The sequence below is a fragment of the Macrobrachium nipponense genome, chromosome 1, assembly GCF_015104395.2.
Source record: "Macrobrachium nipponense isolate FS-2020 chromosome 1, ASM1510439v2, whole genome shotgun sequence".
Taxonomy (NCBI): Eukaryota; Metazoa; Arthropoda; class Malacostraca; order Decapoda; family Palaemonidae; genus Macrobrachium; species Macrobrachium nipponense.
This window is the reverse complement of record NC_087200.1, coordinates 103,406,599-103,420,716: the sequence shown is the minus strand read 5'-3', so window position 1 is coordinate 103,420,716 and position 14,118 is coordinate 103,406,599. Positions and strand designations below refer to the sequence as shown.

Here is a 14,118-nt window from a genome sequence, read left to right as displayed (position 1 = left end):
TCACAAGAAGCACGATATAATAAGAGTAAATGGAGGAAAAATAAAAAATAACCTCATTAAATAATGGAGTGATTAGCATAAGACAATAGGTAGTATATCACATTACTCTTACATAAAAAAACTTACAAAAAACTCATCTCAATAATGAAGAGGTATATGACATTTATCACATTATGGGCACCTTGGTATAGGAACATATAAGGCATGGTATGAAAAAAAAATAAAAAACAACCAGATTGTTTACATACTGTATAGATATATTAAAAGTACTACCACTTAAAAAAAAAAAAAATTATGCATAATGTCTCTTAGGCATATCAGTCAATGGTTACCATGCTGTCAGCTATTACCCTTACATTTCCATTTAATTCTTTTACACTTTCATTTAATTCTTTTTGATTAGACAATATATCCTGAAAAATATCAGAAAACATCTGCCAACACCTCAACTGCTTCTTGCTCCAGTAGGCCCAATCTTAACCAAAACTTCCTCTGAAGGTTCTAGAGCTAAACTTTCATGAGGACCACCACTCAAAAGATTATAATACAGAAATTAGCTACTGCAATAACTCTGGAAAAGAAACATCAATGTAATTGTGTAATTATTGACAGTAATTATGATCAATGACTTCCCACATCTCTACCTCATCAAAGGAAAAAAAAGTGACAGATACCATAGATAGAGTACATAACAATTACTTGAGTCACAACTACTAACGTTTCCAGAGGCCGTGTAATAGTGTTTTTTTTTTAAATAACTTCTAAAATAACTGATGGATTTCCATGATATCAAAGCAGGGAGCGCTTCATCCAATGGCTTAATTTTGGGAAATACTGTGCATTGCCAATTACGTTTCATTAACTTTTTGCTTAAGAAAATGAGGCTAAAGCCAGTCTTAGCCACCCACACATTCGCAAAAGTGATGACGTCCCTCAGTGACGTTGGTATAATGTTTCTTCCCCTGTACCTCCCACACCCGAATTGTTAAACTCCGTATATAATTGTCATATGACCTACCCCAAGCAATACGAAATTTTTTGTCAGTAAAAAGTTCAGCATACCTGGTAATGTGATTCGTGACTTTAGACTTTACCTAAACACAAGACCAACCTTTTATATCTTACCCACTCACTTACATTGAAGATCAAGAATTAGACTTATGACAGGAGACGAAAGAAGCCATGTTAACCATACACTTCGCTTTTCAAGCATTCGTGAAAATAAAATTTTAAGTCCTACACAGTTTGGTTCACAACGTAATAGGTCTACATTAGATTCTCTGTGTAGTTTGGAAGACCATATACGTAGAGGATTTGAAAGAAAACAAATTACAATAGCTGTCTTTTTTTTGACATTCAAAAGCATACGACACTACATGTGTAAGTGTTTACATAATAAAAATATGGAATGTTAGTCCTATATATAAAAGTCTAAAACTAAGAGGTCAACCAGAGTGCTGCAGGAATGTGATCAGACTAGAGACGCTAAAGAGACGTATATAATAAAGTATGCTAAGATAACATGCCGTCACCTGTAGTCATTCAATTGTTTATTTTAAACATTAGTCCAAGCTCCCTGCTTGAGACAACTACCGCCTACGTGATCTGTAGCGTGTCTCATTTTGATTGTGTGTTCGTATGAAAACTATGTCATTTGTAAGTATGTTCATAATGTTCGAACTACTGTCTGTTCCTTCATAACTTGTAACAGAGATGGTAGACAAGCAGAACAGAGTTAGCTATCGTCATTAGAAGACCTGTACCTCTTTACCTAAGCTTTATCATGTAGAGGAATAGGATTAGCCATCATCATTGGCAGAAGCGATCAAGCTATCGTTATTAGAAGACTTGTACAATCATATCTGATCTTCACATGTAAAACTTCAGAAGAATATATAGTTTTTTATACTTAGTGTTTTCTACAAGAACCTCACCGAACCATGAGTTTAACACATCGTCGTAAAGATAATACCGACTTCGTAAGTGATCTACAAAAACCCCAGACACTCCATTGAAGATGGAAGTGCAATACCAACCGACTTAGCGTATAGATTATCGCTAGTCTACATTACCTCATAGGGCGCTTATCATACAAGGCACAAGCCCTAATATTGGTGGCCAGCGGACCAGAAGAACTCTACAAACGTCCTACGAAGAAAAAACCAGATAATAAATCATGTATCATAAGAAGTCAACGACGACGAAAGCAGCAGATTCTTCAAGCAATCTAGTATCATCGTTATGAGGCGACTTCAGAAAACAACAAGATTCGTCAAGCAACTTAGTATCATCGTTAGTGAATAACTTCAAGAAACAAAACCGACGTGTCCTTTTCCTACGGCAACGGAAGCTTCGTCTCTCATTAGAATCATTCAAGAAAACATCGTAGTGAGCGTTTCCGCAACTGCAAGAAACAAACCGAACGAAGCGTCTGCAGCATCGGATTTTCAAGGGCTCGAATCATCGAAACAACGCGCACGGGGGAAACTGAAGCCAAACCAGGTCGTCCGCTAAATAGAGAAGGAGGACCAAGGCCGTGTGTCGTTATCGGAACACCGTGACTTCCCACAAAAGCAAGCTAAGTACAATTTTTTATTCATTTGGAGTAACTTTGAGTGTTTCCTTTGCAGGTCGAATTTCGTTATTCCTGTGGCGAAGTTACGAGACATTCTTAATCTTACCTTTTTACAGAAATTATCTACATCATTGAGATTTCGCTACTGCGAGTTTTTTATCTTTGAGTGTCTGTTTCCAGAAGTTCTACTGAAATATCATAATCATATATTGTGTTAATTTTATCATTTTGGGTATTATTAATCCCTTACGTAACAAATTATATTAAACAGTGAATATGCGTTTACGCAGTGGACGTCTGTATTTATACAGATGCACGGATAGGGTCGTTAAGCACCGTAGTGATTACACACAAAAACAAGTGGAACACCCGTACAAATCTAGATAATTAGAGGTAACACTATTTCGGGTCATGACAATAAATGCTCCTTTGCAAAGTCCCGATCGCAGTTTTAGCCTTGAGTTTTTTGAGTTATATAAAATATCGAACCTCAATGACTCAACTCAACTTTAAAAATAAAAAATATGGCTGGATTGCAAGGAATAACATGTCTGTAAAAAACTTTCATCAGGCTAAATGCGCTGACCAGGACCTCACTATTTCAAATTTTAGCAAAGAATGGAGTACAAAACACTTAATATTGAATGCAGTAGTGAATAACTTGTCTTATTAGTTAATCGCTCAGTTCCTAATAGTTCATCATTCATTGCTTTATACGTAACCAGCAACATAATGCTAAAACACACAATACGTTGCCGATGGTAATAAAGAGAAGGATCCTAATTAATTACAAAAAAGAAATAGAAAACAGTAGCCCGTCAGAATCAAACAAGCAAACTCGGTGACTGTGTCCACTTAGTCAAGCGGTCAAAGTCAGTCAAAAAACTGCCGAAGTGTTCAAAGCAAAGCAAATTCCACACAATAAGCGACTCTAGCAGAGTGGGGAAAAGCGATGTTGGTTCATACATACCGATATCTTTTTGAATTAAAAAGGATTTTTCCTATGAACACACGACCGTATAAAGTAATCAGAGCAGGTTTTCGTTTTAATTTTAATACATTAAGTTATAATAAATACTGGTGGATTAAGCCCAACTGTACGCGCCGTAAAAATTAGAATATCTTGATTTATTTCATTAGTACACGTATTATCCTGTATTTACGGACTCACCGTCTGTTGTTCGAACTTCTCTAATGAGAAGTCCGGATAAGCGAGCGCTTACAGATACCTCTATAGTTCATAAAAAACGTTGATCTGTATGTAGTGTAATTGTAAGATCCATCTAGGGGTATACAAAATATATCTTACATCCTGCAAAATAAGGCGTGTTTATCAAGGAAAAATCCTATAAACCTTCAAACATATTAAAATCCGTTTGAACAAAAATGAGACAGTTAATCAAATAATAACTTATATAAAAGAACAAATCATTTGTCTCATAAATCGTAACATTGTTCAAATGACCCAACAGAATTCTCCCACAACCGCAAAATCTCGAGAAGCATGCACCCGTCGAATGTCTTAGTGCGTGTAAAGACTTTGCTGGGAATGAAATTTTAATCCTTCCCGACACTCTGAAATATAACGATTTCCGCGAACAAAGCCTAAAAGTATACATATCGTGGATACGGAAGTTATATATCGCATTTTTTATTGTTGCTAATAATCACGCCCAACCAGTCGTGGATGAATCTCTCTGATAATCTATCTAAGTAATATCCGTAAAGTCATTTCAAGCAGAGGTGATTCAGCAGAATTTTTTTTTATCTTCTACCTGAATTACCAGGAAGTTTCTCCACTAGCGAGTGATCTCTGGGAGAAAAACGGATGTCATTGAAAACAAAACACGGTCTAAGGACAAACATAAAGCTATTTACGTACCTTCGTATAGATTCTCAATGAAATTTTAAAATAGAGATAAATGACGAAGTTGAAAAATGTTAGTATAGGAGCCATTAGGAATCAAATAAGCCCATATAATTTTTCCCTCAAACGTCATGCCATAAAAGATCGGACTTGGCGTATCTGCGCAGATTACTGTCGCTTAAACAAGGAAACGACTCCCGATAGTTTCCAGTGCCATGTACCGACGACATCTTATCTCTGTTAGGTTAGAATAAATTTTTCACCAACTTGGACTTACTTAAAGGCTTTTACCTGATACCATTACCTAAGTGATTGTACCTCATACTCCGTTTTCAGCACACTCAGGGGACATTATCAATTTTTTTACGTATGCCTCCGGCTTACGTTGCGCCCCAATTACAATATAGTGTTTGGAGACTTTTAGGGGATAACCTACATGCCTATATGGATGATCTTGTAATCTTTTCTAATACCTTAGAAGTACATTCACATAAAGTAGAGCTAGTGGCTACAGAGACAAAGACAAATAATCTCAGAGTAAAATATCTAAATGTGAGTTTTTTAAAACCGAACATGTTTATCTAGGTTTTATGTGTCTGGTCAAGGTCTTAAAAGTAGTCCATGGTAAGGTGGTCGGCTATTCATAACTTCCGTACCTATTAACGTAAAAGGGAAAAGGGGGATACAGCACTTTTGCGCTGTAGTGGGTATTACAATCGGATGTAAATATGTACTCTTCAATCATGACAGCTCCTTTAACAGATCTTACGAAGAAGAGCGTAGATTTATTATGGTCTGAAAAGCATCAACAGGCGTTCGATATCTTAAAGCGGAAATGCAGCTTACCTAACTTAAAAATCCCTGATTTAAATAAGGAATTTTTTTTTATTGCAACAGACGCCTCAGACCAAGGGGGTAAGAGGGATACTACTTCAGTAATATGATAAAACAGTTTCTTCCCTATAGCTTTTTATTCACGTAACTAAAGCCCTCTGAAAGTAAATATGCAGTAATAGGCAAGGAAGGGCTAGGTATCTTTAACACTAGTACATTTTAAGTTCATAATCTATGGCTATCCTAATAAGTCCTTACTGAACATGAGTCCTTTACCGAGTTTTCAAAGGCTTAATCACAGTCCAAAAGGAACTCGGTGACAAATGATCATTCAGGTTATTGGAGCCAAGATAAGATATCTACCTGGGAAAGCAAATATCATAGCTGACGCATTATCCCGCAATCCCGCACCATACAGCAAAGAATCATTAATTGGACTAAAAGATATAGAAACATCTGTGCCTATTGTTAAAACCGTATCTAAACAAGAAAATTCCTTAACCCAAGAGATCGCGAGCATTGAATATCTGGTCGGAGCGCAGAACTGTTACAAACTGAACAAAGCAAGTGTCAACAGCGATAAGCAAAACAATAAACACCAAACAATAAACACCAAACAATAAACACTTCGAACGGAAACAGGGTCAGCGGCTAATAGCAAACCAATAAACACTTCGAGCAGAAACCCTAAAGCAAAAGTATATTTATAGAATGTGTTATCAGAATAATGTAATCAAATGTAATGTTCTATGTAGGTCTGTGACGAGGAAAACCCGAAGAACACAGGCAGATGACTAACGACCAGGTAGTAATAATAATCTCTTTCATACCAATCGTCATAAACTGGTTGCATTCCGTCATCCAGGGTTCCCTCCTATGTCACGGAAAGCCAATCCTTGTTTTACTGGCCTACAATGCTTACAGATATAAAAGCACATAAAACTGATTGTAACACGTGTCATGAAAACAAGGGACACACTAAGACACCTGTCAGTTAAGGGCCTATCCTGTGCCAAATCAATCCTTGAAAGAATATACGTAGAATTATTAACAGAATTACGAGTCTGACAGAGGGAATAAACACTTCTAGTGTTAATAGTTCCTTGACACGTTATATAGAAGTAATAGCACTAAATACAAACACCGCAATTGAGTGCATTAGGAATATTTATGAGTGCTAAATCAGTAAACATGGAATTCAACACATAATAATCTGTGACTCGGGTGGTGTAAATCAATAATAATCTCCTTAACACGTTGTGTGAATTCCTATCCATTAAGAAAACCAATATATATTTTATCACCCAGTGAATCGGTTTGGTAGAATAACTGATAATTAAATAGGAAGTGTCAATGTCTTACGAGTTACAACTCGTGATATTGGATCCGAACTGGATTATAGCGGTTCTCGCGGTTTTAAATACCTTTATCATTTATATCTTGTATCTATAGAATTGATGCCGCAAGTAGCCTTATACGGTACGCCGCTAGAACACTTTTCCACATATTCAAGCCAACCATTAATTTATCAAATATAATAAAAAAAAATATATAAATAAATAAATATAAAAAAATAAAATAAATATGGATACAAGTGGAGTCAATATAATACACTCTGTAAGAAGTCGGAAGGGTTACAATTTATAATAAAAAGGAATCACGATAAAATCAATAAGCAAAACGTAACCATAGGTTAAGTTAAATATCCAAATATATATATGCGTAAAGATTTGAACTCTAACTTAACGCTTTAGTAATGACAAATAAGCTAAAAGTTCAAATACATATCCAAAACCTACCGACATATTGTCTGTCCGGTGATTTATATTCGTAGTCAATGAAAAAAAAAAAATAAATAATAATAATAATAATAATAATAATATAATAATAATAATAAATAAATAAATAAATATAAAATAAAATAAAAGAGATTTTAAAGTCAGGAAGTCTAGAAGTGAAATGTTATCTATGGAATAATCCTATATGAATCTTATACAGGGCTAATAATATATATAGAATTTCTTGTATGGAAACCTTTTTTCATTAGTTTGAATAAGGAATATTTTAATTTAACATAATTACAATTATGCAGATTTCCAGCATGAAACTAATATATTGTTCAATTTTGGTACTGTTTTTTTTTTCAGACATTCTTCTCATGTGGGTCGAGTATTAAAAAAAAAAATTATCCTAAAGTCGTATCTCTTACAGCAAGTAACGTAACTCTTAGCTGGCTGAGAGCAATCTCCTGCCAAGTGACGACGTCATCATTGCCGTATCAGCATTTGTTCCTTTAACCTCAAATATCTGCTTGCAAAAGCAGATTGACTGGAGAAGGAATGCTTAGCCCGAACTTCTCATGGGCAAGGCAGACATGTCTATCCGTATGCGCAATGCAACTTTAGCTAAGGATTGCAATCATTTTAAAATTAATGAACAAAATAAGCAAATAGAATTTCTATAACAACAAAATGAATTAATTTTTTTTGTTTTTTTTTTTTTTCTGAACCTCATAGACATTTAGAAGTATCAAGATATGTATATATGAAATATTTAACTTGCAACATTAGCCTATTACAATTCAAGTAAAACATTCATGGGAAAATGTCACATTTTCTTGAAAAACCCAAAGTTTATTTAGAAATTAGTTACATAGTGGGTTTTTTTTCGTTGCATCTCCTACCTATTAATAATGTTTTAAAAGTTAACCTCAGAGGATGCGGCACGAGAAAATTGAATATGAAACTTTTGTTGGGGCACATAGGATCAGATTTTATCACAATTTAATTTCAGTTAGCATAGAGAAATACAGAATCATGATTAATCTTCTCTTTTGACTCTTATGTTGCCTGGCAATCTTACAAATAGCTCCGTTTTCCACTTCTTTGTCTAGTAATTTACTACCATAATATCGAATTTTCTTTGGGATTTGTTTTGATATCTGTTTATTTGTTATAATTATGGATATTTTTACAGTCATCATAGACTGGATAGGTTCACTCATTGTTAATGCCATGGATAAAAAAGTTTGTACGGCTGACTCTTTTGAATTCCAAAATATCAGCGAATTCAAGTGGGTTAAGTCTGGTCTAAATGGCTCTCTTCCCTCCCCTGTATTTGGATTCGTCTGAATTTAACTTTGCCCTTGTGACAAGTATAATTTCACTTGCAGGCTGATTAATGGAACCTGGTTACAGTATCCTGCAGTACGAGAGTTTCACATCGCAACTTCAAAGAAAATCGTTCGTCGCTGCGGACGACGGCAGTCGAGTAACAACCGCCTACAATGTGAAAGGAATAAGCACCATCCTGGACTTCTTCGACCGACACCGTATCTCGTCGTTAATCTCGTTTTCATGCGGAACGCTCCGGCTACTGTCGAATCGACTACAATAAGGGACATACTTCCGACAATTACGACCCGAAGGATATTCAACTCTACTTTGCTGCGCAAGGACTCGTGCTGGGGATGTTTTTTTATTCATCGCGAACGTAATCGTGTAGCTTAGGATGCAGAGAATAAGTGTGAGCGCAAAAATAGAACGTTGGACCCGCCCAGGCAAATTTTCCCCTTGTTTTAACCATTGAAAAAGGCCGTTTCATTGGCTATAGGTGGTTGTCTGGAACTGTGTAATGGACGAAAAGTTGTTCGAAAGCTAGTTAAATGTGAAGTAGTATCTCGGTCCCTGTACTCCGTCATGTCCTATATATATAATGATCATAATAACAGAATCGAAATATATTTTTTGCGTGTACGCACTAGGAATCTTATATAAATGATAAATCAGAATCGAAATATATTTTTTGCGTGTACGCACTAGGAATCTATATATAAATGATCATAAATAACGGAATCGAAATATATCTTTGTGTATCTTTGCGTGTACGCAATAGGAATCTATTTAAAGTGCACAGATATTATCATAATTATATGAATCCATACATATGTATAAACAAATCAGGTAGCCTATAATCAATCTGTTACCTTTTTTCTTACCAATATCTGCAGTTTATATATGAGTTAGTATATTGATTAATGAATCAGATATATAACATTTAGCATCAAAATCAACGAATCAATCAGCATAAACATTAATAATGTTATCAATTCATATATGAAAACTTTTTATCAGTTAAATATGTTTTTATCATGTTAATCTTCATTCTATGCAATTATCAGAGGTACATTAGTATTTTCTGTAGCATATGTATCTTAATGAGATGAAGTGAGAAACTGTATCAGTATATATCACGTGATCACTATTATTTACCAATATCATTGTTTTATATTTTATTACTTGAATCAATTCATGTACACCATGAATTTTTATTTACTTATATATATATATTCACATAGTGTCTGTATCACACTCCTATAAGTCAAATGCAAGTCAAGTTTGAGTATATTCAGTGGTTGGTTTTGGTAGCTGACGGCCGAGCTGATGTAAGTTGTTTACATAATAAAAATATGGATGTTAGTCCATATATATAAAGTCTAAAACTAAAGAGGTCAACCAGATTGCTTGCAGGAATGTGATCAGACTAGAGACGCTAAAGATGACGTATATATAAAAGTATGCTAAGATAACATGCCGTCCACCTGTAGTCATTCAATTGTTTATAAACATTAGTCCAAGCTCCCTGCTTGAGACAACTACCGCCTACGTGATCTGTAGCGTGTCTCATTTGATTGTGTGTTCGTATGAAACTATGTCATTTGTAAGTATGTTCATATGTTCGAACTACTGTCTGTTCCTTCATAACTTTGTAACAGAGATGGTAGACAAGCAGAACAGAGTTAGCTATCGTCATTAGAAGACCTGTACCTCTTTTACCTAAGCTTTATCATGTAGAGGAATAGGATTAGCCATCATCATTGGCAGAGGCGATCAAGCTATCGTTATTAGAAGACTTGTACAATCATATCTGATCTTCACCATGTAAAACTTCAGAAGATATATAGTTTTTTATACTTAGTGTTTCTACAGAACCTCACCGAACCATTGAGTTTAACACATCGTCGTAAAGATAATACCGACTTCGTAAGTGATCTACAAAAAACCCCAGACCACTCCATTGAAGATGGAAGTGCAATACCAACCGACTTAGCGTATAGATTATCGCTAGTCTAAACATTACCTCATAGGGCGCCTTATCATACAAGGCACAAGCCCTAATACATGGAGATATGCAATATTAAAATCTTTACATTATAATAACATCCGCGGCCATCTTCCTAAATTTATTAAAAACTTTATGACTGACCGCACTTTTCAGGTGAGAATAGATAATGTTTTTTCCAAAATATTTCCACTTGAAAATGGAGTACCACAAGGTAGCGTCCTTAGTAGTACTTTGTTCACATTGGCAATTAACAACATCAGTAACATGCTACCGGTTGGAATTAAGAGTAATTTGTATATGGATGATTTTGCAATATATTTACACAGCATCACAATAAAACATGCAGAAAGAATGATTAATAAAACTATATAAAATAGATGAATGGGCCTTATCAGTAGGATTTAGATTTTCCATAGAAAAAACCCAAGCGGTCATTTTTTATAAAAGTAAAATTTGGAAAAAAGGTGGAAAAAAGAAGAAGCAGAATTAAAAATGAGAAACCATAATATACCAATTAGCCCAAAACTGCAAAATTTTTAGGTTTAATATTTGATGCACACCTCAACTGGAAAGCCATATACTTACATAAAATCGAAATGCAAAAGAGCATTAAACCTAATTAAAAAACTCTCTCACACAAATTGGGGAGCTGATAGGCATACTCTTACTATACTTTATAAAGCAACAGTGCTATCAATTATTGATTATGGAAGTGAAATATATGGGTCAGCTTTAGAAGCAGCACTGAAAATATTAAACCCAATTCACAACGAAGGCCTAAGAATATGCACAGGAGCATTTAGATCCTCACCAGTCTCCTCTGTACAAGTTGAATGCGGCGAACTGCCACTATCCCTCCATAGAGAATTCATAACCATGAAAAGTGCATTAAGAATCAAGGCAAGTGATTCACCATCTAAAAGTCTATTTGAGTAAGGGATGTCTTTATAAACAATCATTCACCACCTTTCCCAATTGAGAACTAATAGACTGTTCGAGTCATTAAATATAAATATACAAGTACCTCCAATAGTAAGTTACCACCCATTGGACTATGATTAAAGTAAAGACTTGCACTCACTTGAAATATTTATCAAAAAGTTCCGTATATACCCCAGAACACCATAAACAAAAAAACCATAGAACATATAAGACAAAAAAGTTCACATTATGCAATATATACCGACGGGTCCAAATCGCAACATGGCGTAGGATATGCAGCTATATCGCAGAACAAAACATATCAATTTTCTTTACCCAATCATGCCTCAGTCTTCACAGCAGAGTTGTGTGCAATTAAAGTAGCTATCAAAATTATAAAGCAAACTTCAATTAATAATTTTGTGATTTTTAGTGACTCGAGAGGTGCCATAGAAGCTCTTCAAAATTACAATCCAAAAAATAATATTGTACAGCAAATTCAATTTGAACTCCACAAATTATATAAAAATGGCAAAAATATTGAAATATGTTGGATCCCTGCTCATGTGGGGATAAGAGGAAATGAAGAGGCTGATAAAGCAGCTAAAGAAGCAGTCCAAATGATAAAGCAAATGTAAACATCCCCACCAGTGATTATATAAGATATATAAAACAATAATTGTAAATAAATAGCAAACAAAACGTATGCTGAAGAGCCTGAAAATAATAAATTAAAACAAATAAACAGGATAGTTTTAACAAATGGAGTTCAGCATCAAAGAGAGAGACTGCTCAAGTAATCCAGACACGCCTCCGTATAGGCCACACTCGTCTGACACACGGGCACTTGATGAGCAACCCACGCGACCCTGCTCCAGAGTGTTCAGAGTGCAAGGAGTTGGTAACAGTCAGACATGTCTTGTGCGAGTGTCCAAAGTATGACCAGCAGAGACTGTCAACTTTTGGAAATAAAACAATAAAAGAAATTTTGACTGAATCTTTTACATTTTCAGTAGTTCCAATTTTGACTTTTCTGAGGAACTGCAATTTAATTGATAAAATATAATTTTTTTTTAGTGAATTTTAAAACAAAATTTCAAAAATTTAAAACTTAATTCCAAATTTTAAATTTTAATATACCGTTTTAGTATGTATGTAAGGGAACATGAGTAAATGTATTTATTGTGTGTGTGTTCTAGTATGAAAGCGTTTGCCTTTGTGCATTTTTTTTATTTATCCTGAATGACCAATTTGGTCCCAGTTCTGGCCTAAGGGCTAGACCTGGCATTTTATCTAATCCTTCGGGCCAGCCCTAGGAGAGCTGAAAATCAGCTCAGTGGTCTGGTAAAACTACTTTTTATAATAATAATAATTCGCTTTTCAAGCGAGTGTTGGTAAAGCAATAGAAATATAGTTTTCTTTAGGTTAAGCCGTAGGACTCATTCTTCCATACAACACAGGTTACTCGATACATCAATTGCCAGGAAGAAAATGACAGAGAGCATTGTTTGATATTATTTATCATATCAATTTCACCAGAGAGAGTAGCTTGAATTCCTTAGAAGGTAAGACTTTTAAAGATGTTTCTATTAAAGGGCATTGACATCGGCCATTTGATATATATATATATATATATATATATATATATATATATATATATATATATATATATATATATATATATATGTGTGTGTGTGTGTGTGTGTGTGTGTGTGTGTGTGTGTGTGTGTGTGTGTGTGTGTGTTCCTACATACATAAGATTTATTATATTTCAACCTATAGTTTTATATATTTATTTACGCTATAAGTACCAGGACGTATTTTTTGTTACTTAAAAGGTATGTGACATATATCATTGCGACTTTGTCACTGGAATTATACAAGATTTTCAATTAATGAACCAATCAACCTTACTTTGAGAAATCCATTGACATTGTCTACATGCCAAGCTGATATACTCGTATCGAATTATTCATTAGCTTTGCTTTTCCAAAATAATGTTATCACCAATTGCTGGAAAGCACAGATATATGAGGGATGAAAAAAAAAAAAATGGACCACTTATACATTTTACTCATCATCAGTCTCAAGGAAAAGATCGTTTTCCTCGTCACTATCAATGTTGATGATACTGGATCTATACTGTCTTGAATATTATCTGAAAGACAGTAATCATCTTCAAAATATCTTGATCTCCTGACAGCGCCAGCCCACCTCTCCCCTGTTACAGCAAGCCTGGCCTCTTCAAGCCTGGCAAAGAGATCAGCACGGGTAAACCGCTGCAACGAGGAGCGCACCTGTCGTTTCATACAGCACCACACCTGCTCGATGGCGTTGAGCTCAGGATGGGCAAGGGGCAAGCGAACCACTTCATGGCCCCAGTCAAGGATTATATTATCCACAATGTAAACTGGTTTCGGCCGGTTGCCCCATTGCATATCTTTAGAAGCTCAGGGCGTGTTGCGTGAGCTGGATACTGTATTTTTCGAGACCAGAGCCAGTTAACCAATCCTCCTTTTTTGTAGCTGTTGTTGGGCATCGGCTATCTCCTGTCAATTGGCTATGGTATGGGGCGTTGTCTAGCACCAGCACCGAAGGATCCTCAAGCGACGGCAGGAGCTGTGATGTTAGCCACCGAATAAATATCTCTGAATTAATTTCTCCATGGTAGTCGCCGGTTTTATTTTTCGCAGGGTGGGAAGCATAAAATGAATTTTCTACAAAAAACCTTTAGCTGTACCACCTGCTACCACCACAAACATCTCTCCTTCTCCTGGTGGCACCTGCCGGCTGTAGG

General features: G+C 35.3%; 1 protein-coding gene across 1 annotated transcript in view; it reads right to left on the bottom strand.

The window, feature by feature from the left end:
* LOC135218893 (uncharacterized) overlaps positions 1–13,759 on the bottom strand; it is a 28,220-nt gene extending 14,461 nt beyond the window's left edge. Inside the window, exon 1 of the mRNA XM_064255339.1 lies at positions 13,396–13,759. Within this exon, the coding sequence (XP_064111409.1) occupies positions 13,396–13,759 (364 nt within the window). The remainder of the gene's footprint in view (positions 1–13,395) is intronic.
* Positions 13,760–14,118: the final 359 nt, after the last annotated feature.